Consider the following 23,896-nt stretch of genomic DNA (forward strand, 5'->3'; position numbering starts at 1 on the left):
GAAGACCTGGATTAAACGGCATAAAAAAGTGTATCTCATGGTTCAGCCCTTATGTTGAGTCCACAGGTACGGATTGGAGGTCAGGGTCTTCTTTTGAGAAATAAGGAAAAGGATACTCCAGCTCATAAGTGGATAGTCATAGGAAATACATCAGAGCTTTTTTGTGCTTTTTACCTGAAAACTAGATGATCCTTTTCCCCCAGAGGTTTATAAAATGTGGATATATAAACAAGGATTGCATTTTCTTTTCTGAACAGCCATTAGATTGTCAGTTCCCTAGTGTTTGTTTCTTGTTAATACCAGTAAAAGAAGGTAGTGTCACCCTAAAATTGGAATGGTTTATTAAAGCATAGTGTCTGTATCTCAGACCTCACAGGGGTTGTATAATGGAGTATCACTGTAAATATGTGGAGGAGACGTAGATTAATTGGAACGTAGGCTTTTAGTTTTCATGAAGCTATGAATAAAAATTTGTAAATTTACTCTTGATCTAATGTACATTTTTATGTAGCCATTAAATTCTCTATTTAATCTATCGGTTTCTCACTGTAAATGTTTTTACTCTCAGTTGAATGCTGGGCACAGTTTGTAATGTATGTACACAAAGGTGTTTTTTTCTATCAACGTTGACGTTTTTGCACATTTTTGGAAATATTTAATTTGTACACTGATTTAATACTCTGACCAATTGTCGATGGGTGTATGAGAATCACGTGTGTGTGCAATGTACTACTGTCTGGATGTATGGGGTTTTTTATTACTTTTGAGATGTTGCTGCCAGTAACTGCACTGCTGTTACTGCTTTACATGGAATATCTTGTGTATAAAAAAAGATAAAAGCAATTTAAAAATTAGGTTATGGTTATCATGGTTGAGGAACTCAGGAGTTGGGCATTGCTTGCTAGTTCCGTTGTCTAACAACGTTCCAAACTTAAAAACAACCAACCAACCCCGCCTTGTAATTCTGTGTATGCATTGAATGTGTGTGTGTATATATCCCAGTAATCTTATTCCACAATTTCATTTCTACATTTTTATGAACTTGTTTTTTAAGGGTACTATGTTTAGTTAGAATAATTAAATATATAAAAGCTTTGAGAGATGATTTACTAGATAAATATATTTTCAGCTGGCTGATGTTCAAAATATTTTTTTAATTTTTGTTTTTAACCATTCGAAATGTATTTGTATTTCCAAAATCAGACACGAATTGTACTTAGAAATATATTAAAACACTCTGTAGGGACAACAGTGTGATTTCTCTTTTAAGAATTCTGTACTTTAGAACACTGCGCAATGTCACTGTCATATCTCAATTCCGCGTTAGCTTTTTTACTGTTATTTACGGTGCACTTTCCGGAACTTCAATTTCTTTTATTAATATTTAATTATTTTTCCTCATTTCCCGCTGTTCCGGGCGTGGCTCGGGGTGTGGCTGCCCCCCGTATCCGAGGCCCCGCCCCGCGCCCGCCCGCGCGTCTCCCCGCGGCGGGGGCGGCCGGGGAACAGAGAGACGATGGTGTCTCCGCCCCGCGCGGCGCTGCCCTGCGGAAGTGACGCGCGGGCGGGCGCAGCGCGGCGCGCGGCGGCCATGGGCAAGAAGGAGCGCGGTGAGCGGGGCCGGGGAGCGGCGCGGGCCGGGCCGGGGAGGGCGGACCTGGGGCGGCTCAGTCACGGCTCCCGCTCTGCTCCCAGATAAGAAGAAGTCCAAGAAGCGCCATTACGATGACGACGAAGACGATGAGGACGAAGGTGCCGGGAAGGAGCCGCAGGAGGCGGTGCCGTCGGCGGCGGGGAAGCAGGTGGAGGAGAGCGGCACCAAGGTGGACGAGTACGGCGCCAAGGACTACCGGCTGCAGATGCCGCTGAAGGCCGACCACAGCTCGCGGCCCCTCTGGGTGGTGCGTGCGGGGGGCGGCGGGGCCGCTGCCGCCGTGTGCCCCACGGTGGGACGTGCCGGGGCCGGGATCGCTGCGGGACACGACAGGGCCGGACAGGGGGAGAAGCCGGGACTGCTGCGGGTCAGGCGGGGAGCGCAGGGCGGAGAGCCTCGGCCGCGCCTGGAGCGGGGACAGGAGCCCCTGCAGTGCCCGGGGGATTGATCGCTGCAGCCCCGGCAGTGCCCAGGGGATGGATCGCTGCAGCCTCCAGGCGGGGTCCCCGCTGGTCCGGGTGTGCTGCGGAGCGGCACAGCCGCAGCTGAGCCAGGCGTCTCGGGGAGGGCTGTGGAGCAGCGCGTTGGCTGGTGACCCGAGGGGATCTGTCTCTGCAGTGATACAGTAGCAGGGTTTGTGTGTTGCAGTGAAACGGCTTTAAGACGGGCTGGCCTCATATTCTGTAACTGGTGCCGTTTGTTTTCTGTGTCCTTCGAAAGGGATGTCAGTAAACTTGCCAGTGTGCACCATCTAGGGCAGAGGTGGTTTCCGAGCCAACTTCTGCACGGTGCCTGTCACCAGGTGCTGTACAGGCACCTGGGGCTGTGACACCCGAATGCTGACTTTCATTCATTCATTTATTCTGTGTAAAATGAGCAAGCAGTTTTTTTGTTCCAGGGGAATGGGGCTGGAAGCTTGCCTCTACTCAAGCAATTTCTGTAGCATTAAAAAAGAAGGAATACCCCAGCGTGTCAGTCTGGAAAAACGTTATTGATCTGGATGGGGTTTATTCATAGTGCCATGGAAGGAGCGTGGATAAATTAATTCCTGGACCATTTTTAGAAGACAAAAGTTACATGTTTATTCATTTTTTTTAACTTCATTATGAGATTCAGTACAACTAACAGTGTTGTGCCTTCAGCATTTGTTTATTTCTCTAGGCTCCTGATGGCCATATATTTTTGGAAGCCTTTTCTCCAGTTTACAAATATGCCCAGGACTTTCTGGTTGCCATTGCTGAGCCTGTGTGCAGACCCACCCATATTCACGAGTACAAGCTGACTGCTTACTCCCTGTATGCTGCTGTGAGTGTGGGCTTGCAGACAAGTGACATCACCGAGTATTTGCAGAAACTCAGCAAGACTGGTGTCCCAGATGGAATAATTCAGTTTATCAAGGTAAGGCTATTCCACTGGCATTGGAAATACATCTGTTTCTACTAAAGAATTCCTTTCCTGCTGCCTCTGCCTAATTGGTTTATTATTTTTTAATCATTCATCACTTTTAACTGTCTTATTCTTCTGTCATTGTTTCAAGAGAATTTTTTTTCTGTCTTTTTGCATAGGATATTGCTGCACACATACTATTTTCATAATATAGCCTTTGTGGGGTTTATAAAAAGTACATTTAAACATCTGTGTAGATAATTTCAGCCAGTACAACTTGTACATGGGGAACGTTTCCTCAGATTTGCTCTGAAGGAAAACTGAGAATGTAGGAAGCAGTCTGTAATAGTGTGGCACTATGAGACAGCCTGCCTTATCCTGCAAGTGTGTTCTCACAGTCCTGGAAACAGTTTGAGATTTGGTATAAAAAGTGAGTATCTGTGCCTGATCTCCTGTGTGAGATGATGTGAGCACCTTCTGAAAATACCTTTTCAGGTTTGTTCCATGAGCATAACAGCAGTGCAAGTAAATGTTTTGTGGTAAGGTGCTTCCCCACAAAAACTTAAAGCCATTGCAGTGTTTGGTCCTAAACATGGAATCTCTCTTTTGCATGTTCCTGATGACTGCTGTCTTTGTAGCTGTGCACTGTCAGCTATGGGAAGGTGAAGCTTGTTCTGAAACATAACAGGTGAGTGGCTTCTTCCTTGGCTTCTTGTGGCAGCAAACCCTCCGAATGCACAGCTGTATGAGTGAGTGAGTGCTCTCAGGAGCTCTGCAGTCTCACAGCTGCCAGCTGAGTGAGACTCCAGAGCTCTCAGGTATCACTTTTACAGCTTTTGGAAATATTTAGTATGTTAGCTGACGAATTGTGTTTGGCTGTCCTGAGCTAGCTCTGGTTGTCATCACATTTTTGAAAGTAGGTGGCAAACCCGATATTGTAGTTTGCTTGTTTATTGCTTGGACTTGCAATATGTCTTTTGAAGTTTTCAAATCATTTGGGAAAGATAAGTAAATCCCATGGCAAGAGATGGGTGCTTGTGTTGGTGTTGGATCTGATTTGTTTTAAAGCTAGAGGATAATGCTGGAAGGAGTCTGGAGAAGTCAGCACATATTCTAACTGTGATCTCCAACCAGAATCATCACTGAATCACAGGATGCATCAGTTTTAAATTTTTAGGTGGTTTGTGTTTTGGAAGTTTGAGGTTTTGTCTTTTGGGCTTTTGTGGTGATGTGGACAGGTCTTGAAAACACCACATCTGGCATTTTCACAGACTCACCTCAGTTCAGTCAAAATTTACTTCATTTGCCTGTGTCACAAATAAGATGTGTATGTGAGAGCTCTGTGTGGGCATTTCTGCTGGAGTTTGCCACTCCGGTTAGAGAACATTTGAGTAATGAGGGATGACTGCACAGTACATGTTGCTTTTGGTGTGAGGCATCTTTTAAAAGGTTTTGGTTGCCGTAATGTCTTTATTTTTATATTAGCACCCCAAGACTGGATGCTTGAGTGTGCATCTAGTTATGCATCTATGCCACTCTTTCTGTGAGTTATTCAGTTGATAAGTTCATAAAAATGTTTTCATTTATTCTTTCATTTTAGGTATTTTGTGGAAAGTACCCACCCTGATGTAATTCAGCAGCTTCTGCAAGACCATGTAATTAAAGAATGTCGCCTGAGGAATGCTGAAGGTGAAGAGACAGAGCTGATTACAGAGACATTCACAAGTAAATCAGCGGTATGTCCAGCCACATTCTAAAATTACTGCACTGACTGGAGGTAAACTCTTGAGTAGTTTGGAGTTGCTGTTGGTTTTTTGTTGCATCAGCTGCATTTGCCAGTAACAAACTCTTCCTCTTTAATGAGCCCGAATTTGGGGGGAAGAGGGGAGCCAGAGTGTGTCTCTAATGAAACTTATGGTGAAAATTCATGTTCCTCTGTTTCAGATTTCCAAATCTAGTGAAGGTGGTCCATCAACTTCACAGGCAACAGATGCTCAGAATAAGCCAGATGTCCCAGCTGACTTATTTGAGTTTTATGAACAGATGGACAAAGATGAGGAGGAGGAGGAGGAAACGCAGACGGTGTCTTTTGAAGTCAAGCAGGTATGAATGTTGCACAGAAGCAAATAAACATGAGAACTTACTAGGAAGGACTGTGGCTCTTTGTTTGGTAGAGGAGATCACTGGAAGTCATTAACATTTCTTTCCTTTTACCTTCCAAAGTTTAGAATCTTAGAGAGTGGCAGTGTGGGTGTTCTTTCCTTGCCTGCAGAGCACAGTGCTCACAGGCCCAAGAGGCTCCAGGGACTTAGGGAGGTCCCCATCACATGTGGCTGAGTATTACTTAGTTCAAGATGAGAATTCAGTGGAGGCTGCTTTTAGAGAGCTTGGTTTTTTTTTTCTTTTCCCTCCTGCTTTTGGTTTGTAATTCATGGTTGCAGAAGAAACTCTTAGTTGGTGGTTCCAATTTCATCACTTGAGAAGGGGAGCTGGAGGTTGGAGCAGAGTCCTTGCTTGACCTTCAGAGAGCTTCTATAGAACTTCTCAAGTTGGTTTTGGACTTGGTAATTCTAATGATGCCTTAGTAGGGGAAAAAGGAATTTAGAAAAGGATAACTTAGTAGCTGTTTTGTTTATTTGAAAAAAGCCAACCCAAACCAACAACCTCTTGGTGACTGATTCAGCCTGTCATTGTCTTGGAATAACTTCCATACAGGCCATGGAGGTTTTCAGGGTAACAGATGTGCAGCTTTGTGTAACACAGAGAACCTTTCCTGTCTGTTACTGAACTCTTCGTTGCAGGACTTCAGGGTGTAGTTCAGTCATTGCTGGGCAAGCAGCAACCTGAGCTGAATGTGTCATGTTCTTCCATCTGCCTAAAGAGCCCTCTCTGATGTTAACCATTGTTCAAAGTGTTTTGGGGGCTGGGATAATCACTGGTAAAGTTTCCAGAATAAGACTTCATAAACATAAAAAATAAATGTAACTTCACTTGGTACTATGTAACCTAGTTTTTTTTAGGGAAAAGAAATTAACTCAGATGTGGAGAATTTATCAACTGAAGCTTTGTTTCCTCTTCAGGAGATGATTGAAGAACTTCAGAAGCGTTGTATCCATTTGGAGTACCCCTTACTAGCAGAGTATGATTTCAGAAATGATTCTGTGAATCCTGATATCAATATAGATCTGAAACCTACTGCAGTCCTCAGACCCTATCAAGAGAAAAGCCTGAGGAAGATGTTTGGGAATGGACGAGCCAGGTCTGGTGTTATTGTCTTGCCGTGTGGTAAGTTTCTGTGTTGTTACTTAGACAATTTGTTTTTTATTTGCCTGTAGTACAGAAAATTCCAAAGGTGACAGCTGCCTGGATTTCAGACAGCAGCAGGGACTGTTCTGGTCCCTGTGTGCAGAGTCCTGGTGGTTTTTATTGAGCTGTTGGTGAGGCTGTGCTGAGGGAGAGCAAAGTCACAGAGCTGTTGGTGTCGTGGCAGGGGCTGGGGAGCAGCTGTGGTGCCTTCACAGTGCCAGTCCTGCTTCTGCTGTGCTCTCTGCCACCTCTGCTCATCTTCCTGTGAAATGTAAAGCTGTTGGCTTTGGAATTTGTTCCTTGGATGGGAATGGGCAAACTGGGGGGAGCTGGGAATACAAAGGTGGCATAAAGGGGTGTCCAAGGAAGGAAAGATCTTGAGTCTACAGGTGCTGGGCAGGAGAGTTTGAGGAAGAAATGAGAAACATGCTGACTGGGACAGCCCACAGAAAATGGGGAAAAGGAGCAAACAGGAGGCTGTGTGCCAGTGCCCTCAGTACGGGGGGAGGAGGGGGCACATGGGACCTGTGATGAGAGTCTGAGAGTCTGTGAGGGATGCTGGGAGAAGTGTGAAGGATGGGAAGATTTAAGGAGTTTCTTTGAAGGGAAATGTATAACTGGCAGAGACAGAGGAATAGAGCAACCCTAGGGAAGCTTTCTGTAGCCACCTGTAATTTAACATTCTTTTGAAATTATAAAGCATTAAAATGATTGCTTCTAATTGTCAAAGCCATTGTTTGCATTATTTTCTTGAGGAAATACGGTTGTGTCCTGTAGATAATCCAGCTGCACTTTTAAGAAGCGAATACTTGATCCCTTTATGACTATTGTAGCAAAGAAACAACAAAGAAATTCCCTTTGCATGGTTTCATATCCTCTCACGATTTTCCTTTGCTCTTTGGCTTTTTTTCCTCCCACTCCAGTGGTGTCTGAGAGATGCCTAACGAGTGTCACTGCTCCTGCCTGCAGGTGCTGGCAAGTCCCTGGTGGGGGTGACGGCCGCGTGCACCGTGCGCAAGCGCTGCCTGGTGCTCGGCAATTCCGCCGTGTCGGTGGAGCAGTGGAAGGCCCAGTTCAAGATGTGGTCCACCATCGACGACAGCCAGATCTGCCGCTTCACCTCTGATGCCAAAGACAAGCCCATTGGCTGCTCTGTTGCCATCAGCACCTACTCCATGTTGGGGCACACGACAAAAAGGTCTTGGGAAGCAGAAAGAGTAATGGAGTGGCTTAAAAGTCAAGAGTGGGGCCTTATGATACTGGATGAAGTCCATACCATTCCTGGTAAGGAAAAGGTGTGCAAATCTTCCATGTTGCACACATTGTTAATGTTCTTCTGTTCTTGGAGAAGTGATGGTTTTTTTGCTGTTCTTCTCATTATTAATGTAGTGAGTAAACCCATGGCTTAGGGGTTTGGAACAAGTAAACTGCCTTGTTCTACGTTTTTTTTCTTTTTTTCCCTGATACTACATAGTTTAGCTGACCACTAGTTTTCTGAACCCTTCAAATTAGACACTGTGTTTTCTATAATAGCAGTGTAATGTACAAGTTCCTCCTTGTAGGTTGATAAAGTGCTGCTAAAATACCTGAATTACCTTTGCATAATTTTGCTGTAGATAATTGAACAGGAGAGGAAATCATCTGCCTTCTTCTTGTAGATGCAGTGGCACTGCAGGCCAGCTTTTAATGTCTATGAGTAACCATAGTGATTAACATCCAGAAATAACTGCTGTCTTTGAAATTGCCATGTAATTGAGATCTGTACTACTGGAAAGCAATAATGTGCTATTAAAGTGTCTGTGGAATAATCCTGGCTAAAAAAACACCCAAGATTCTGTTAGCTGTTCTTCCTTTTTTTTATTTGAATATATTTTGGTGTCTACAGAAGTAATGGATTTCAGAAGTAGACCTTGGTGATTAATTGCCATTTTATCAAAGTAGCATACTGGCACTGTCCTGTCATTTGTCCTTGCTTGGTTTCATAGAAATGAAAGTACAGCAACTCCTCTGTGGTTTCTAGCAATACTAAAGATGAGTAATTCCGCCATATCCTGCAAGTCCTGAATGTGGCAGTCAGCCAAGAGTCCTTGTGTCATAGTTCTTGCTAGGAAATACTATAGACCCAAACCAAAGCATGTAACCTGTGCATATATTAATTTTCTCTTGGGGAATGGAAAATAATAAAAAAGGTTTACTGAGATTTTTCAGAGTGTACTTGACAATGCAAAGTAAAGCTGCAATCACTGTGCAGTTTTGATGTAACACAGATTTGTTAGGAGTGTTTGTGCAGTGGGGTACAATTTCCCAATGCTGTGCTTGCCTTATGCTCAGGAGTTGATGAAAATGTCGTTTTAAAGTTGCAATATTTGTCTTCTGAAACCATCCAGGAAAGTTAACAAACAATTTGTCTTGGATTTTTTAGCAAAAATGTTCAGACGTGTGCTCACTATCGTCCAAGCTCACTGTAAACTGGGGCTGACTGCTACCCTGGTCAGAGAAGATGATAAAATTGTTGACCTGAACTTCCTGATAGGACCAAAGCTCTATGAAGCCAACTGGATGGAGCTGCAGAACAATGGCTACATTGCTAAAGTCCAGTGTGCTGAGGTGATGCTCTGCTCTTTGGTACTATTAGTGTTTATTTAGTATGCTTATAAAGTTGAGAAAAATTCTTGCAGCTCTTATAAAAAAGAATGATGATAGATATTTTAAAACACTTAAGAAAATACCTGCTTATTTCAAGCCTGAACATGTGAGGGTGAAACTTGAAAACGTAGGACTGGGTCTCACCATTCTTTCCAGTATACAGATGTAACTCTGTTCTTTCCAGCATATGGATGAGAGGTAAATCTGGTATAGAAGGAGGTGAAAATCTTTCACACAGGCACATTAGAATGTTAGAGTAATCTTTCTGGAAAGCCTAATTCAATATATTATCGCTGGTAATTGACATGGAAGATACTTAGGGAAGAGTATAACTTTCTCCAAGCTGTTATTTACAATATTTCCATGTAAGCGTTAGAGGATTGCTTTTTCATGAACTTTACTTCCATTCAACAGGAGACCAAAAAGTTTTAGTGGCTGCAGTGTGTTATGGAAGAGTTTAGGGGGTTTTTTGTCTTTGTGTTGTTGTTATTGTTGTGGTAGTTCATTTTAAGCCTGTCTTGCTAATTTCATGCAATTCTCCCTAGCTCTGGTACTGGAATAAAATATGCACATGTAGGTCAGCAGTTCTCCTTCTGAACACTGTGCAAACTGGAGATTGTAGAAGGAAAAAAACCCACTGCTTTGAACTCATAGAATGCAAGTGAAAAGCACCTAGAAAATAACTGTTGAAGGGAGAGTAACCAGTCCTCAAATTCAGGTTTGCATTTAGGCACTTTGGTTAGTTCTGCTAAGCAAAATTCCCAGTCCCTGAACTGCCCTTTAGTCGTTAAAAAATGAAGCATGGGCTACCTTTTGTTGTGAATGATGGGGAAATTCTGCAAGTTTCTATTCCTTAGGCCAGTGTTTGGAGCTAACATTTGATGACTCTACCAAAAGCAAAGAACAAAAAGCCCAGTGTTGAGTCCCGTATGTGCACAACTGCTTTGGATATTTGTTTGGATTTCCTTGAGGAGTAGCACCATTAATCAACTTGGTTTATTCCGCTCAGCCAGGAACGGTGTCTGGCTCACTCTTCAAGTGCAGTTCTTCCCAGGTGGCTGGAGAGGGCAGTGCTCATGTCTCACAGGGCAGGTCATGGTTATTGAAGGTGTTGCTCTTTCCCTGCTCTAAAAGAGAAAGAGCAGCACAGTTTAAATAGTTACACAAAGTTCTAAAAAAGACAACAAACCCGTTCTTTACCTATTTTTTCAGAGTTTTGTAATTTACAAATAATCCCTTTCTGAGCAACCATACTAAGTCTTTGGATTGGAGTGCCTGTCTTGCAAAATGTAAAATGAAAATACAAAATACATGTGTTTGCCATGCAGTCAGAGGCATTGAGCAATAGATGAAAATTTTTACCACAGTAAAATATTCAGTATTTGTATCTCATTGTCACTTTGATCTAATTGTCTTCTGGTTCAAGAGTTTTAAGTATTTCATGTAGACAGCACACAATAACAACAGAGCCTATTCAGTACATTTATTTTAATGTAGTCAAAGGATAATGAAAGCATCATCTGGCATTTAAGTCACTGGAAAAAATATTTTGAAGCAAAAAATTAGGTCTTATCAGTATAGAACAATTAATGTTGTTTAAATAAACTCCTCTAAATTGTCATAAACTTCCTTAGCTGAATGGTGGTTATGAAAGAGGCTTTTCTCTGTGGTAGTTGGTTAATTTCTATTGTGCAATGGATATGAGGGAATAATTTATGTACAGCAGAGTGAATGTTTCCCAAATTATATCCCCTATGCATAGTGTCAGATGTTATCAATAGTGTCACTTCATTAGCTTAAACTAGATAATTTCTTCTTTTTTTCATGCTAGAATAGGAAAAATAAACCTAGACTTGTTGAAGTACTATGGTTGTTGTTTACATAATAGAAGAGTTGCTTAGGTGTCCTGGGGTGATGTTATTGTCTGTTGAAAACTTCTAATCAGTCCTAGTGTTTTGGAAATTCTAGACTCAATAGCTGTAGATATATGGAGAAAGATGGGCGAGTTTGTTCTGTAATGAAGACAAAACATGTCTCAGCATTCAGAATATGGATGAAAATGAGTCTTTATGGGAAAAAGCTTTGACTGCTGTGAGAGGGAGACTACACAGTTCATTCCCTTAATTACTGCTTTGTAGGAAATAGTAGTTGTTAGTAAATTATTTAAGTGTGAACATGAAGTAACTGTCTTTCAGTCTTGTTCCAGTCCCACTGCCTATTTCTGTCATGGATCTCAATGCCAAAGCATTTTGTAAAAACAGATTTTAGTGATGCAGGAGACTTCAGTGAGTGATAGCTTTCGTTTTGGTACAGAAATGACTGTGTTAAAATGTGTAACCTGCCCTGTACAGAAAGTCCTAATGCATTACCAGCCCCCAATAGGTTTTCAACTCCCACTGGGATTAAATAAGTAAATAACAGAGTGCTACTTTGTGTATGTGTGTGTTTTCTAATTGTAGGTATGGTGCCCAATGTCACCTGAATTTTACAGAGAATATGTAGCTATTAAAACAAAGAAAAGGATACTGCTCTACACCATGAACCCAAATAAATTCAGAGCCTGTCAGTTCCTGATAAAGTTTCACGAGCGACGGAATGATAAAATCATCGTCTTTGCTGACAATGTGTTTGCACTGAAGGAATATGCAGTCAGACTTGGGAAGTAAGTGTTCAGCCAGTGATGGCACGGTTGTTTTCCTCCTTCCATGACAATTTCCTTGCAATCTCACAGCTTTCAGTAGTCTTTGATATTTTATGTAATGCTGTAACTCCATTCCTCCTGCATAAAAAGCTCGGGAGGGTATTTTTGGATGGACTGGCACTGCAGCATGATTTTGATGTTTGAAAAGAGTCTCTGTTTGGCATTTGCTTCAGAAAAGTTTACATCCAGGATTTTGTGAAAGATTTAGTATTTTTATTTTATTTTAATTAGTAAAGGCCAATGGAAAAATGAGGGGGTTTTGGAAATATCACTAGAACTGTTTCTTTAATGGATGGTAGCTTTCCCTATCTCTCTGAGAGAAAGGTTTTCAAATATATACTCTGGATCTTTCAGGATGTTCTGAGACCCAGGGCCTTCTTCTTCAGGTTCTCAAAAGTTCTTACCCTTGTCTAAAAAACTAAGACAGGCTTTTTTGGTATCTGTGCTGTACTAGTGCACTGCCTAGAAGTGCAGTAATTGTTTAATAAATTAAAGGACATTTGTCCCTAGAGCTCCTTGATTACCTTAAATGACTGTAAAATGAGTGCAGTTATGGGAGGTTGTGCAAGCCGGGTTTAATGAGGGGTCAGCATCAATCTGTTGGTAGGATTTGGGGAGGGATGGTCAGGGAGAGTTTAACAGGATCAGGCATAGAGCAATTTTTGGGGAACATAACCTTATAAGCTGGCTTCACCCTTTCTTTGATAAGGCCAAATAATGCCTTGCTTGCTGGAAGCTGTGGGGCATTTTGATGGTGTATGATTTCATGTTTGGGAATTTCAGCAGTATTCCTTAGCAAAACCACAAACAAGCCTTACACTTTCCAAAATTCATGATCAGTTCTGACTGCACGTTAAGGGACCGTGTGGTGCTGGCATGCTGTGACATCAAATAGCAAGCAGAGCTAATGGTGTTGGATGAATTCCAACACCCGTGGTCTCTTTCATCATTTTTTTAATCTGTCTGGACAGAGATTAGCTGTAATGATGCCTCTGGAATGTCTCTAGCAGTGTTCAGTGTACCACAGACAAAGCCTTTAGTACAGGCAGTGCTGGGGGGGCAGGGGATGCTCTGGGGCACAGCAGTTGTAAGTGGGGTAGATGCTGTGGAAGATGGTAGGAAAACCAGTTGAAGAAAGAGTAGGTGGCCCCTTTTTATGTTCTAGAGGGAATTCTGTGTTTCTCACATCATTTATGGAGCTCCAGGTTATCCAGCTGCCACTGTTAGAAAGAAAGCACAGGCTTGCTGTGCTGGACAAAGGTGAGGTTTGTTTTAACTGGAGGTTTTTTGCTGTGAGCAGACTAAACCAAAGGGAATTGTTAGTTTGTGTAGGGCAGGAACTCTGTGGAGGAGAGAGCAGCCCCATGGGTAGGGCAAGAGTGCTGTGGCTGTGTGTCCATCAGGAGTGCTGTGGCTGTGGGTACAGCAGGACAGAGCAGCCCCATGGGTAGGGCAGGAGTGCTGTGGCTGTGTGTCCAGCAGGAGTGCTGTGGCTGTGTGTCCAGCAGGACAGAGCAGCCCAGTGGGTACAGCAGGAGTGCTGTGGCTGTGTGTCCAGCAGGAGTGCTGTGGCTGTGTGTCCAGCAGGAGTGCTGTGGCTGTGTGTCCATCAGGAGTGCTGTGGCTGTGTGCCCAGCAGGAGCACAGCTCCCAGTGCCCTTCTCATGGCCTGACAGGAGGCTGTGGGCTGGGTGGGCTCCCCCATGGGGGGAGAGGTGGCCACAGTCTGGCTGCCTCTGCTGACTCCTCCCTTAACCCCCTTGCCCTTGGAAGCTGGAAGGACCATGCACATGACAGGAATTACTTTGTTCGCAATTTTTGGGGCCAGAGAATCCAGATTTGCTCAGCCAGCATAGCTCATGTACTGCCTGGTTTCACTGGTGTTAGGAATATGTTTAAATCAGTGTTTCTGAAGGACTGTGCCTCTGTGGTTTTATCAGTTATGTCAGTTAATGGCAGAGGAATCTATCTTTGCAAATCCCTCAAATGTCTTTTCACAGTGAGGAAAATGAGACATTAAAAAAAGAATCCATTTAGCACTTAATGTTCTAGATTCAGCAGAGTACTCAGGAATGCCAGTGAATCACTGTCAAGTAGGATCTGGGCAAGTTGAAATGAAGGATTGATAGCCAGGAGTTCAGGACTATTCTGTTCTTAATACAAAATGTTTTTGAATGCCTTCTTTGGTCTTAAGGAAAGGAAGGCTCAAAAATTTAGTTTCAGTTTAAATCTGCCATTTAACTTCACAATTTAAATAATACATTAAATTTAAAATGAGACTTAAGATATTACTGAATATTACTAATATAATAATGAAGATATTTTTTCAGAATTGATTCATTTGCTAGTTTCAATTTTTAGCTGTTTTTTTTTCTAAAAGTCTGCTTAAATACATTAAATAGAAGAATTAGATTAGAGATTACTAGGATTGTTTGGTAAAAAATCCTAGAATAAAGTTTGTAGCAAAGAAAGCAAGAGGAGCCAGTGCACAGGGATTAGTTGATAAGAATAGAAAACCTAAGTCCATGCACTGCCATGTTTATGTTCAGCCATGATCTATGTGCAATATTAAATGGAAAATTTGAGCTTAGTTCCTTGTGTAAGAAATAATTTATGGAACTGTGAGCAAAATGGTAATTGGAAAATTTAGCTCCTATTGTTTGGAGATGCTTTGGTAACCTTAATTTGGAAAAGTAGTGCAAAAGATGACAAAGCAATGGCAGTGCTATCCTGCATGCAGCTCACTGTTTTTGTGTGGGCTTTGCTCTTCTTAGCTTTTTGTTTTTTTAACTCTGCTTAGGCAGAAGTAAAACAGCCAGACACTGGAAAATTCACAGCAGTCCAAGTTACTCATGAAGTCTGTGAGTGACTGAGTTTGTGTGAGCCTTTGGGATTGAAACATTAAATGTTCCATGTAATTCATTGTCAGACATCAGAAACCATAGGTGAAATGCCACTGTGAGCTGCTCATGAAATGTTTGAGGCCTTTGCATCATTTCAATAAGCCCAGAAGGTATTAGAGGGGCAAGAGGTTACCTTGAAAAGCAGAAATAATTTTCCCAGAACAACACCCAGCAGCCCATTTGTGACACCCAGCATATCCTTGATAGAGAAGCCTGTATTTTCAAGTGTTTAAACAGGAAGCAAAGGTTGCAGCTGTAAATGTGCTAACTCAGTACATTTGAGGGAAAAAAATGTCTTTAACAGCTGCCTTCAGTCTTTCATGTAGGCTTAGCAAATGTATTCAGTCTGTTGATATACAGCTTCATTGGTGCATGTAATGGCAAAACATTTGTAACTGTCAGAATTTCTTTCTGGCTGACTGGGTTGCTGCAGAGGGTTCCACAAACCCCTGGGCAGCTGCCATAAAGAGTCAAACAAGATAAAAGTAAACTGATATCTGTACCAAAATCTGCTTTGTTTTAGTTTCTGCTCAAAGATGTCCTGCACTCCTTCCCAGGGTACCTCATAAGAAATGAGTGAGAAATCTTCAATTTATTTCATTTGTATATATTGTGTTCTTTTCAGACCCTATATATATGGTCCTACTGCACAAGGGGAAAGAATGCAAATTCTACAGAACTTCAAGCACAATCCAAAAATCAACACTATTTTCATTTCCAAGGTGAGGGAGTACATTCACTGTGTCCTTGTGCCTGTCTTTGGAGTCAGCTTTAAGAGTCAGCTGCACATGCCTGGTGTGCATTTGACATCTGCATATCACAGCTCACAAAGAAAGCTGTGCTTTGGCTTTGGTGTTGGCTGGGGAGATGTGGAAATGAGAGAGTGCTCAGAGGTGCTGCTCTGTTGCAGGTAGGGGACACGTCCTTCGATCTGCCAGAGGCCAATGTTCTCATCCAGATCTCATCCCATGGGGGCTCACGGAGGCAGGAGGCTCAGAGGCTGGGCCGAGTGCTGAGAGCCAAAAAAGGTAAAGGAGGTGGTGCTTGGGCCTTGGATCACAGCAACCTAGAGCAGGGGAAACTGGATGTTCATGAGGCTTCCTTATACTGTCCTTAGGTTTTAGTCAAAGAGAATATACCTATATCCCAGGGAATGAAAATGAAGCATCTTCTGGGTCAGTAAACTTAGTGATGAGAAAACTTCTAAAGGACAAAAAAAGCTGAAAGAAAACTGACTTTCTATGGCAATTCTCTCACTTTTTCATTCCTTGATATTTTCTTCAACATGCAATTGTTTGTGTTGGATCATAGTATTATTCTAAGAAGCAAGCCTCTAGAAATCACATTTTTGACACTGTACATTACTTGCTTTTAAAAACTGGATTAGGTTTTTGACTAGTGTGTTTTTGTAAAACATGGCCAAAAGAATTTTTTTTGTTTAGAACAATTACCCTTAAAATACTTTCTACTCAAACTTAAGCTCTGCAAATACTTATTTTAATACAAGCAGTTTGTATATTTTATATATTTTAATATTTTAAAACAAGCAGTTTGTTCTTGTTACAGGTAAGGCTTTGTTTGAAAATGCAAACAAACCCCATGTTAGTGAATTGACAAAGTCTTAATGAAACCCTGAGTTTTAGAAGAGAACTCTATTACCAGGGTAGCAGACCTTAAGGACTGTAAGTGTAAAAAAGTTTATGCACAGCCTGGTATGTGCTGGTCTTCAGATAGTGCTATGAATTCTTAGCTGAGTGTGTTTGTTTCACTTTTTTAATTCAAAAACACTGCAAACTCTAGTTCACATGGATAAAACTTTTCCTTTGTCTTTTTCTGATGGACTTTTTTTGACATGCACTGCAGTCCTTGCTCTTGACTTTTCACTTCTTGACATGATAGACTTAAAAACGATTTTATCTTTCACCTTGCCTAGCAGAATAAAGTAGCAGATTCTTCTTAGAGCACCTGTTTGATTGTGTTAGTCTACTTTTCCTTTTCTGTTTTTGTCATTTCACCTATCCTCAAGTTATTAAGACCAAAAGTAGGAGTTGCTGTGTCAATCAGTTTATGCAAGGGCTGGGTGCAGCTAGACAATACAAATAGTTTTGTGGGGATAACTTACTTAAGTACCTGTTTTCAGTATTTATTCCATGGTTGTTCTTTGTTGCAGTGTTGCAAATGAAACTAATCACTGAGTGCTTTTGTCTCTTAGGCATGGTGGCAGAGGAATACAATGCCTTTTTTTATTCCCTTGTGTCCCAAGACACTCAAGAAATGGCATATTCAACAAAACGACAACGGTTTCTTGTAGATCAAGGTTATAGCTTCAAGGTAACTTGTTCCTTCTACCTATTATACTTGAGGCCTAAGAATGTAATTGTCATATTGTTTAGTGTTAGTATTTGGTCCAGTACTTGAGAATTCTGGTTGTGGAATGTGTTAATTAAGGTTTTTTCTTTTCATTTTTTGTTTAGTACTTACTTTATTCTTGCCGTCTTTCAATAGGTTCATTCTTTGCCTTTTAGCCAAAAGAGAACTGGAGGAATACGTTTTTGCTCAATCCACATACCTTGTCTTTGCTTCTTAAATATCAGCCTTATTGCAGTTTTCTGCTTGGAGTGCACTGCTAGCTGGGTTTTTTTTGGTTAGCTAACCAGTTGCCTTTGCTACTGTATTTTCTTTATTATTTTAGAGACTAAATGTAAGATATACTAAATTTTAAACCAGATGCAGAAGAACTCTGTATATTAAAGAATTAGGGGGTAACTTTTAAACAGAGCATCAGTTGTACAGCTTAAAAGATGATGCAGTGGGAATTCTTTCCATTCTATGAATCATGCTAGCACTGTTTTGCAACCAGAAGTGGAAACAGGCAAATACAATTTAAAATGGATTTTTGTGACTCCTTTTGCTTTATTTTTGAAATGACCATAGCACATATACTCCTAAATAAACAAGAAGTACCATGGTGTTCCTTTAGCCATGTATGAGTGATTCCTTCCATTAATGGATTCTTCAAGCTTGGACATTTTCTCAGGAAAACATCCTTTTTCAGACTAGATATTCCCACAAATAACAGCCCACAGCTCTGATTATTCATTCCAGTGTTTCCCTACCCCATTTTTGAAAGATGGTACTTGGCAGCTAATATGGATTTCCTTTTACCTTAAACTTTATTTACAGTGTTTTTGTGATCTGCTCCAACCCAGACTGCTGAAGTTATTAGTTTCTAATTGTATTGACTCAAGAGATAAGCAGAAAAGATGAGGGAAAACACTACATAATCAATGGTTGAATTAGAATGTCTTTCTCAAAACCATGTCAAATGTGACATTTTCAAAATACCTCTGGTTAAGAAAGTAAGCTGCCTGTTGCAAATCTTTATAACAGAAGCTTGAGATCTTTCAGCTCTTCAGAAGAGGAGCTTTGTCCGCTGATGGAGGCCATGGCACTGCATTGCCAGTAGGTCACATGTGCCCTGCACCCACAGTTACCAGATGAGTTACTGAGACTTCCAAGGAGAACAAACCTAACTGAAGTTACCCAGTGTTTAAATACTCAAAGGCTGGAAGAGTCCTTTTGCTCTGTGACTTATGCTCTGTTGCAGGTTGCTGCACTGTCTCCCAACAGCTGTACATCTCAATTTGTTAGGAGCTTTTCCCCATTGTCCTAAATGCTTCTTGCTAAAATTCTAAGTCTCTGCAGACCTACTGGATTATTTTTGTTAAATATAAAATACTGGTTCTTAAACTAGACAAATCTAGAGCCTACAGCATGACACCAACCTTGCAGGAAGTTGAATACATGTCTGAGTTATATGTGCTTTGGTCAGGTTCTTGGTCAAGCTGGTATAAACAATGCTTAGCTGACATGCTCTGCCCAGAGCTTTTCTTTCTTCTTTCCCTTTTTTTCCCCCAAAGATTTGTCTTTTGCATTTCCAGCCAGAATATAACAAGAGCTGTGAGTGTATGTATATATACATCACTCAGCAAGATTTTGTATGTAGTGTGAGGTTGTTCCAACCAGTGATCAAAGTTGAAGGCAGTTCCAACAGGATATGGAATCAGAAATACATGTCTTGGTTTTGAATAGCTAACAGTGAGGAGGAAGAGCCCTCACCTTGTAGTGTGCTCTGTTTCTTAGGTAATCACAAAGCTGGCAGGCATGGAAGAAGAAGAACTTTCATTTTCAACCAAAGAAGAACAGCAACAGCTTCTCCAGAAAGTCCTGCAAGCATCTGACCTGGATGCTGAAGAGGAAGTAGTTGCTGGAGAATATGGTTCAAAGTCAACTCAGGTAATGAAGAATTCTTTGAAAAGGATGACCGCAGGTGGGACAGAACTGGGCCATTTTATTTCCATCCAATTCTAAATGTGGTGTTGTCATTGATGGCCTGGTATCTTTGTGAAACATTAGAGAACAGATTTGTTTTTTTAATGTGTATTAGCCTTTAGCTATTGGAATAATTCACTTGTTGGGCACTCAGAAAAAATTCGACATGGAATTCGTGTCCTTCTCCATCATATTTGAAGGAGAAGGTAACAGATCTGTCATTACAGATTTGAAGTAAATCTTTTAAGTCACATGCAGTGCAAATATTTGAAGCCTCTGACGCCACCCTAAGCACGTGTGTGTGCTCGTTGTCCTGCAGGTGTCGCGCCGTGCCGGCACCATGAGCTCCATGTCCGGGGCAGACGACACGGTGTACATGGAGTACCACTCGTCCCGGAGCAAGGCGTCCTCCAACAAGCACATCCACCCCCTGTTCAAGCGCTTCCGCAAGTGACCCCTCACATGGCAGCTCCTTGGAATGTCACCGGTGTTCCTGTCACTGCAGAGATGGAGCTGGAATTTATGACAGGTCCTCTAACAGACTCTTTATGTGCATCTGTACAGCCACATATTTACTTACCAATGTATGTGCTCCTGTAGGTGAATGGGAAAGCAAAGAAGGAACTAAATCTTACCATGACAATATTTTTAGGAACTTGAAGATACAAATACGTCACAGCACATGCTTTTTTTGTGTAGCACTGTGCTCCTTGTCTTATGCCCTCATTTCCTCATGGCTGGAGGGCAGAAGCATATGGGCCACTTCATTCAAGAGAAGTACTTGTCTGGTTTTCAGGGTAATTAATAGATTTTATTTTTATCAGCTGAAGATCCTTTTTCAGAAGAGTCCTTAAAAGGTTTTGTAAATGAAGTTTGTACTGATGTTTGAGATATTATTTATCTGATTCTTGTGTCTGCTCAACAATATACTGTTTCTCAAGATGCTTAAATAAAATCATTCAGTGAGCTGAACAAATCCTGAGAGGAGCACTTTACATTATATTTTTAAACTGAGAGCTAATTTATACTTGTGACTTCACCTGTATTAAAATTCTAAAAAATAGGTCAGAAATACTTTAGAGTTTGAAGACAAGAAGAAAAAGAGACTGTCACCAAAGTAAACTCAAGGACAGCGTTAGTAGTAAATACAAAGGAATTCTGTGCTCGTTTTCCTAATTTTTCTTGCTACTCTTGAGAAGTTGCTCAAATAAAAGCTGTTTCTCTTGTTATTTATATTCTATTTATTAACCATGCAATAAAACCTTCATAACTGCTAAACAGTGCACTGTCACCACAGCGGTTGTTACTGAATCAAAAAGCATTTTGACTTCTCACAAGGTGAGTTGGAAGAATGTGTGAAAGAAAGATTCCTGAGTTTCTTTTTTTTAAAGAAGACTGCATTATAATTCTAGAAAGCAATAGGGAAATGTTGGTGGTTTGTGGCAGAAGAATGCTTTTTAATGCTTTAAGTAACACCTGCTTAATAATGTAACACGCTACTTGCTGTTGTACTAAGAGGTGTTATTTCTCTGGTTGTTTGTAGAGCTTTAGGAACGACCTCTGTTGGTTGAAAATAGGTTTGTATAAACATTTACCATACTGGAAGGAGCATGCATGGTACAGCTATTCTGGTAATATGACAAATGTGCTTCACAAGAATACTGAATTCTGTCTCTTATTAGCATGAATTCACAAATTGAGAATGCAGAGATATTGGAAGCCTTTAATAATTGAGAACAGATGGTGCTTGGTTTTGGTCTCTGTATCAGAATCAGGTAATTTTTAGAAAGGGAACTGATCTGCCCCAGTTTAAACTTTGTTTAGGCTCTGAGCCTTACCCTGTAACATTTGATTCTTTCTCTCATGCTGTGTCTTCTGCCTCAACCTGAAACCAGCCATGGCAGTGCTGGAGTAGCTTAAATGGAAGAGATGATTGTACAGTATTCTGGTACTGATTTCCTCTCCCCAGTTTAAAGCATTATTTACTTCTGATAGTAGTTTGGACCAGCTCTAATGGCAACAGCTAGTAGCAAAATGGTAATTTAGTATCATGGGAGGGGCCTGTGCATAATTCTCTCTTAAAGAGCTTTATGAATTGCTTTGAAACAATTCTCCACCCTTCATAAACTTGAAAAAACTCACAACAGCCTACTAAATGCAAATGGCTTAATGCTGATTCCTGTAATTGTGGAATCACTAGTAGTAGCTGGATTTAGTACTGCAGTAGTTCATGTGTGGTAAATCGTGACTAATGATGTCACTCCTCTAAGTAATGTGTGTGGGATGCAGTACATTCAGCATCAAGCATAATAATTGTATGAGGTATGAATGACTCCATGCATCAGTGATAGCATCTTGGTATTCACACTTTAGAATTCATGACCTTGATAAGGTAAAGTGCAGTAATTACTGCCTGCTCTTACTCCAGGCTGCAGCAGCAAGTGGCAGACTGGTGCATTTACTCACCACAGCTGCATTGCTGCACTCTGGCAATGCACCCAAGGGTCACAGACAGCTCCAGATCTCTAATCCCAGCCCTCTAGGAAACTCAGTTGTCCACAGAAGAACAGACAGTGTGGCAGAAGTGTGATTCAGATTATGACTGATGCCAGAGGCAGGTGAACTCAGGGGTAAGTAAATTATTTCTTGGAAGTCTGTGGATAGAGGAGGTGTGATTTTCTTGGTTGTCATTCAGGTTTCCTTGCTGGCCCCTGCTCCCTGGTCCCCTCCTTGGTCTGAATTCCATACTGAGGAGACTTAATGTGCTTCAGGAATTGTCTTGTTTAGTATTTGCTGTATGTGTTTCTGATAGGCAGCAATCCTGAAGCATGGAAGTGTCCACATGAAGATGTTAAAGCTTGAAGACTGCTGCTGTTGCTCATTAAAATGGCATTCTAGACTAAAAGTGCAGTGATGATGGAGTGGCAATTTCACAGTGCTCACCCAAGCACCAAACTACAGCCAGTTTCTGTGTCTCCTTATGCCCTCCTGATGGTCATTTCTCATAATGCCATTCTTCATGTGTTTAAAAACTGGACTTCAAGGCAAGTGGTTCTCCGTATAACTTAGTGGCATATGCCCTGGGAGGCACAGGGCAAGGATCTAAATCTATGAGAAGTCTGCAGGTAGAACTGAATTTTTTACAGTTGATTCATGGGTTTTTATCAAGGACTGAACAGTAAGTCACAGCAGCATTGGCTTGCTTGTTCTCATACCTTCTTTTTGTACAATCTTTGATTAGTATTTAGCCTGTGAAGTTCAGATTTGTCCTGTTTTCAGGAAAAAGCAGGAATTTAGAGAGCATTTAAAATTCCAAAGAAGTGGCTTCACAACCTGAAAGGATCTTTCAGAAGATGTGCTTGAGGACAGTCACAAAAGGCAAAAAATTATGGCTAACTGTGTGGCTTTTTCAGTGAAAGTGTTTTAAACTACACTGAATTTTTTTGTTTAATTTCTGACAATGCAACCCTTTTTCAGCTTTTCTTTGCAAATGTTCTGAAGAGTGTATCTGTGTAGTCCTAGCTGAAAATGTTGGGCAAAGTTAAATGCCTCCTATAAAATCTTTTATGTCCATAAATTATAAATTATTTATACTTGTAGCTATTTCAACAGATATGTAAAACATACAGTACAATATTTATTATACTGGATGTAATAAAATTATGTTCAAATAATTACAAACCAGATAGAGCCAAGACTGTTAAAAGGTGAGAATAATTCTAAAAACAGAATTCCTGGTAAGATGATAATGTAACCATTGACTCTGAATACCAATGTTATTGACACAAAGATCTTTGACTGAACTTTGTCAGAGTTCCTGCAAAGAGGAGGGCAAGTTTAAATTGGATTTAGAAATAACTAAACGAAGGTAACAAAGTACAATTAATCAGACCATTGGGGGGTCTAGACTGAGAGAACAGCAGGACTGTGGGTTTGAAGACAAATTATCCAAAAATAATACATAATCTAAATTATCAATAAGCCAAGTTTAGTTTATACTGTTATCCCATTACATAGCAAAAGTTAACTAAATCTGAAGCATGTCTGCTGTGAAGGGGCACGTGCTCCAACTTGTTTGAAATAACAAAAGTCCCAACTGACTGGTTACATAAAACATATTTTCAGACTTCAGGGACCAACAGGCTAGGACAAACGTCATTGTTTAAATTTAAAGGACTCTGTGTTTCTGAGTCAGTGTTAAGATGTCTGATAAATATATATACTGGTAGGTTGTACAAGTGGGAGAAAATATTTATCTTTTCAGTCACATAAATGTGTTTTGGTTGGTTTGTGCTGATGGCATAACTCCTCCCTTCTTTATGGTTTGGTGGCTTTATGTGGAATTGGAAGGAGGTTTTGTATAATGGCTGCTATACTCACCATTATTCCTGGGAATTCTGTGGCACTACTGCTGGACTTCTGTTACCTGAAATAAGTCTGTGTTCATATTTGAGAGGAAAATGGGACCAGACAATGCCAACCCCTCCACCACTTCAGGTTGCCCTCTAAACATTTCATCCTCTGCTGCTCCTTCAAACGTTTGTTGGCTCCTTTCCTTTACTCTTCCTTTCTCTTTTTCAAGTCTATTATAGGAAACCTATTTCAGTTTCATCTGTCTCTTGTCACGTAAATTTTGGTGTTTCCTCGTAATGTTGACTACTGAACATTCTGCAGTTTTGCAAGTTTGATCTCCAACTCAGATTCTGCAGTAGTAAGGATGTGAAGTGTGTCAGTAAAGCAGGAACATTAGTGGCACATATGTACACTGAAACTCTTAATTTGAAAGTCAAACAGAACTACACAATTACAATCTGGCACAGCAAAGAGAAGTGAATGGTTTAATTACACATTCCATGTTGTGGTAGCCCACATGTATTCACTCACATTCATAAACATTCCCTTCCTGTATTCAGCTATTGAACCACCTTACAATTTGGCTCTTGTTGTCTGGAGTGTTCTTTTTGTACA

General features: G+C 41.0%; 1 protein-coding gene across 1 annotated transcript; it reads left to right on the top strand.

Moving 5' to 3' along the window:
• Positions 1-1,555: 1,555 nt before the first annotated feature.
• On the top strand, positions 1,556-20,211 carry ERCC3 (ERCC excision repair 3, TFIIH core complex helicase subunit). The gene is made up of 15 exons (XM_058028209.1): positions 1,556-1,610; positions 1,696-1,901; positions 2,816-3,052; positions 3,679-3,728; positions 4,641-4,776; positions 4,985-5,143; positions 6,121-6,325; positions 7,316-7,630; positions 8,769-8,953; positions 11,452-11,654; positions 15,222-15,318; positions 15,507-15,624; positions 16,809-16,927; positions 18,740-18,892; positions 19,248-20,211. The coding sequence occupies exons 1-15, from the start codon at positions 1,592-1,594 to the stop codon at positions 19,380-19,382; spliced, it is 2,337 nt and encodes a 778-aa protein (XP_057884192.1). The 5' UTR covers positions 1,556-1,591; the 3' UTR covers positions 19,383-20,211.
• The last annotated feature ends 3,685 nt before the right edge of the window (positions 20,212-23,896 follow it).

The sequence above is a fragment of the Melospiza georgiana genome, chromosome 7 (genome assembly GCF_028018845.1).
Source record: "Melospiza georgiana isolate bMelGeo1 chromosome 7, bMelGeo1.pri, whole genome shotgun sequence".
Classification (NCBI taxonomy): Eukaryota; Metazoa; Chordata; class Aves; order Passeriformes; family Passerellidae; genus Melospiza; species Melospiza georgiana.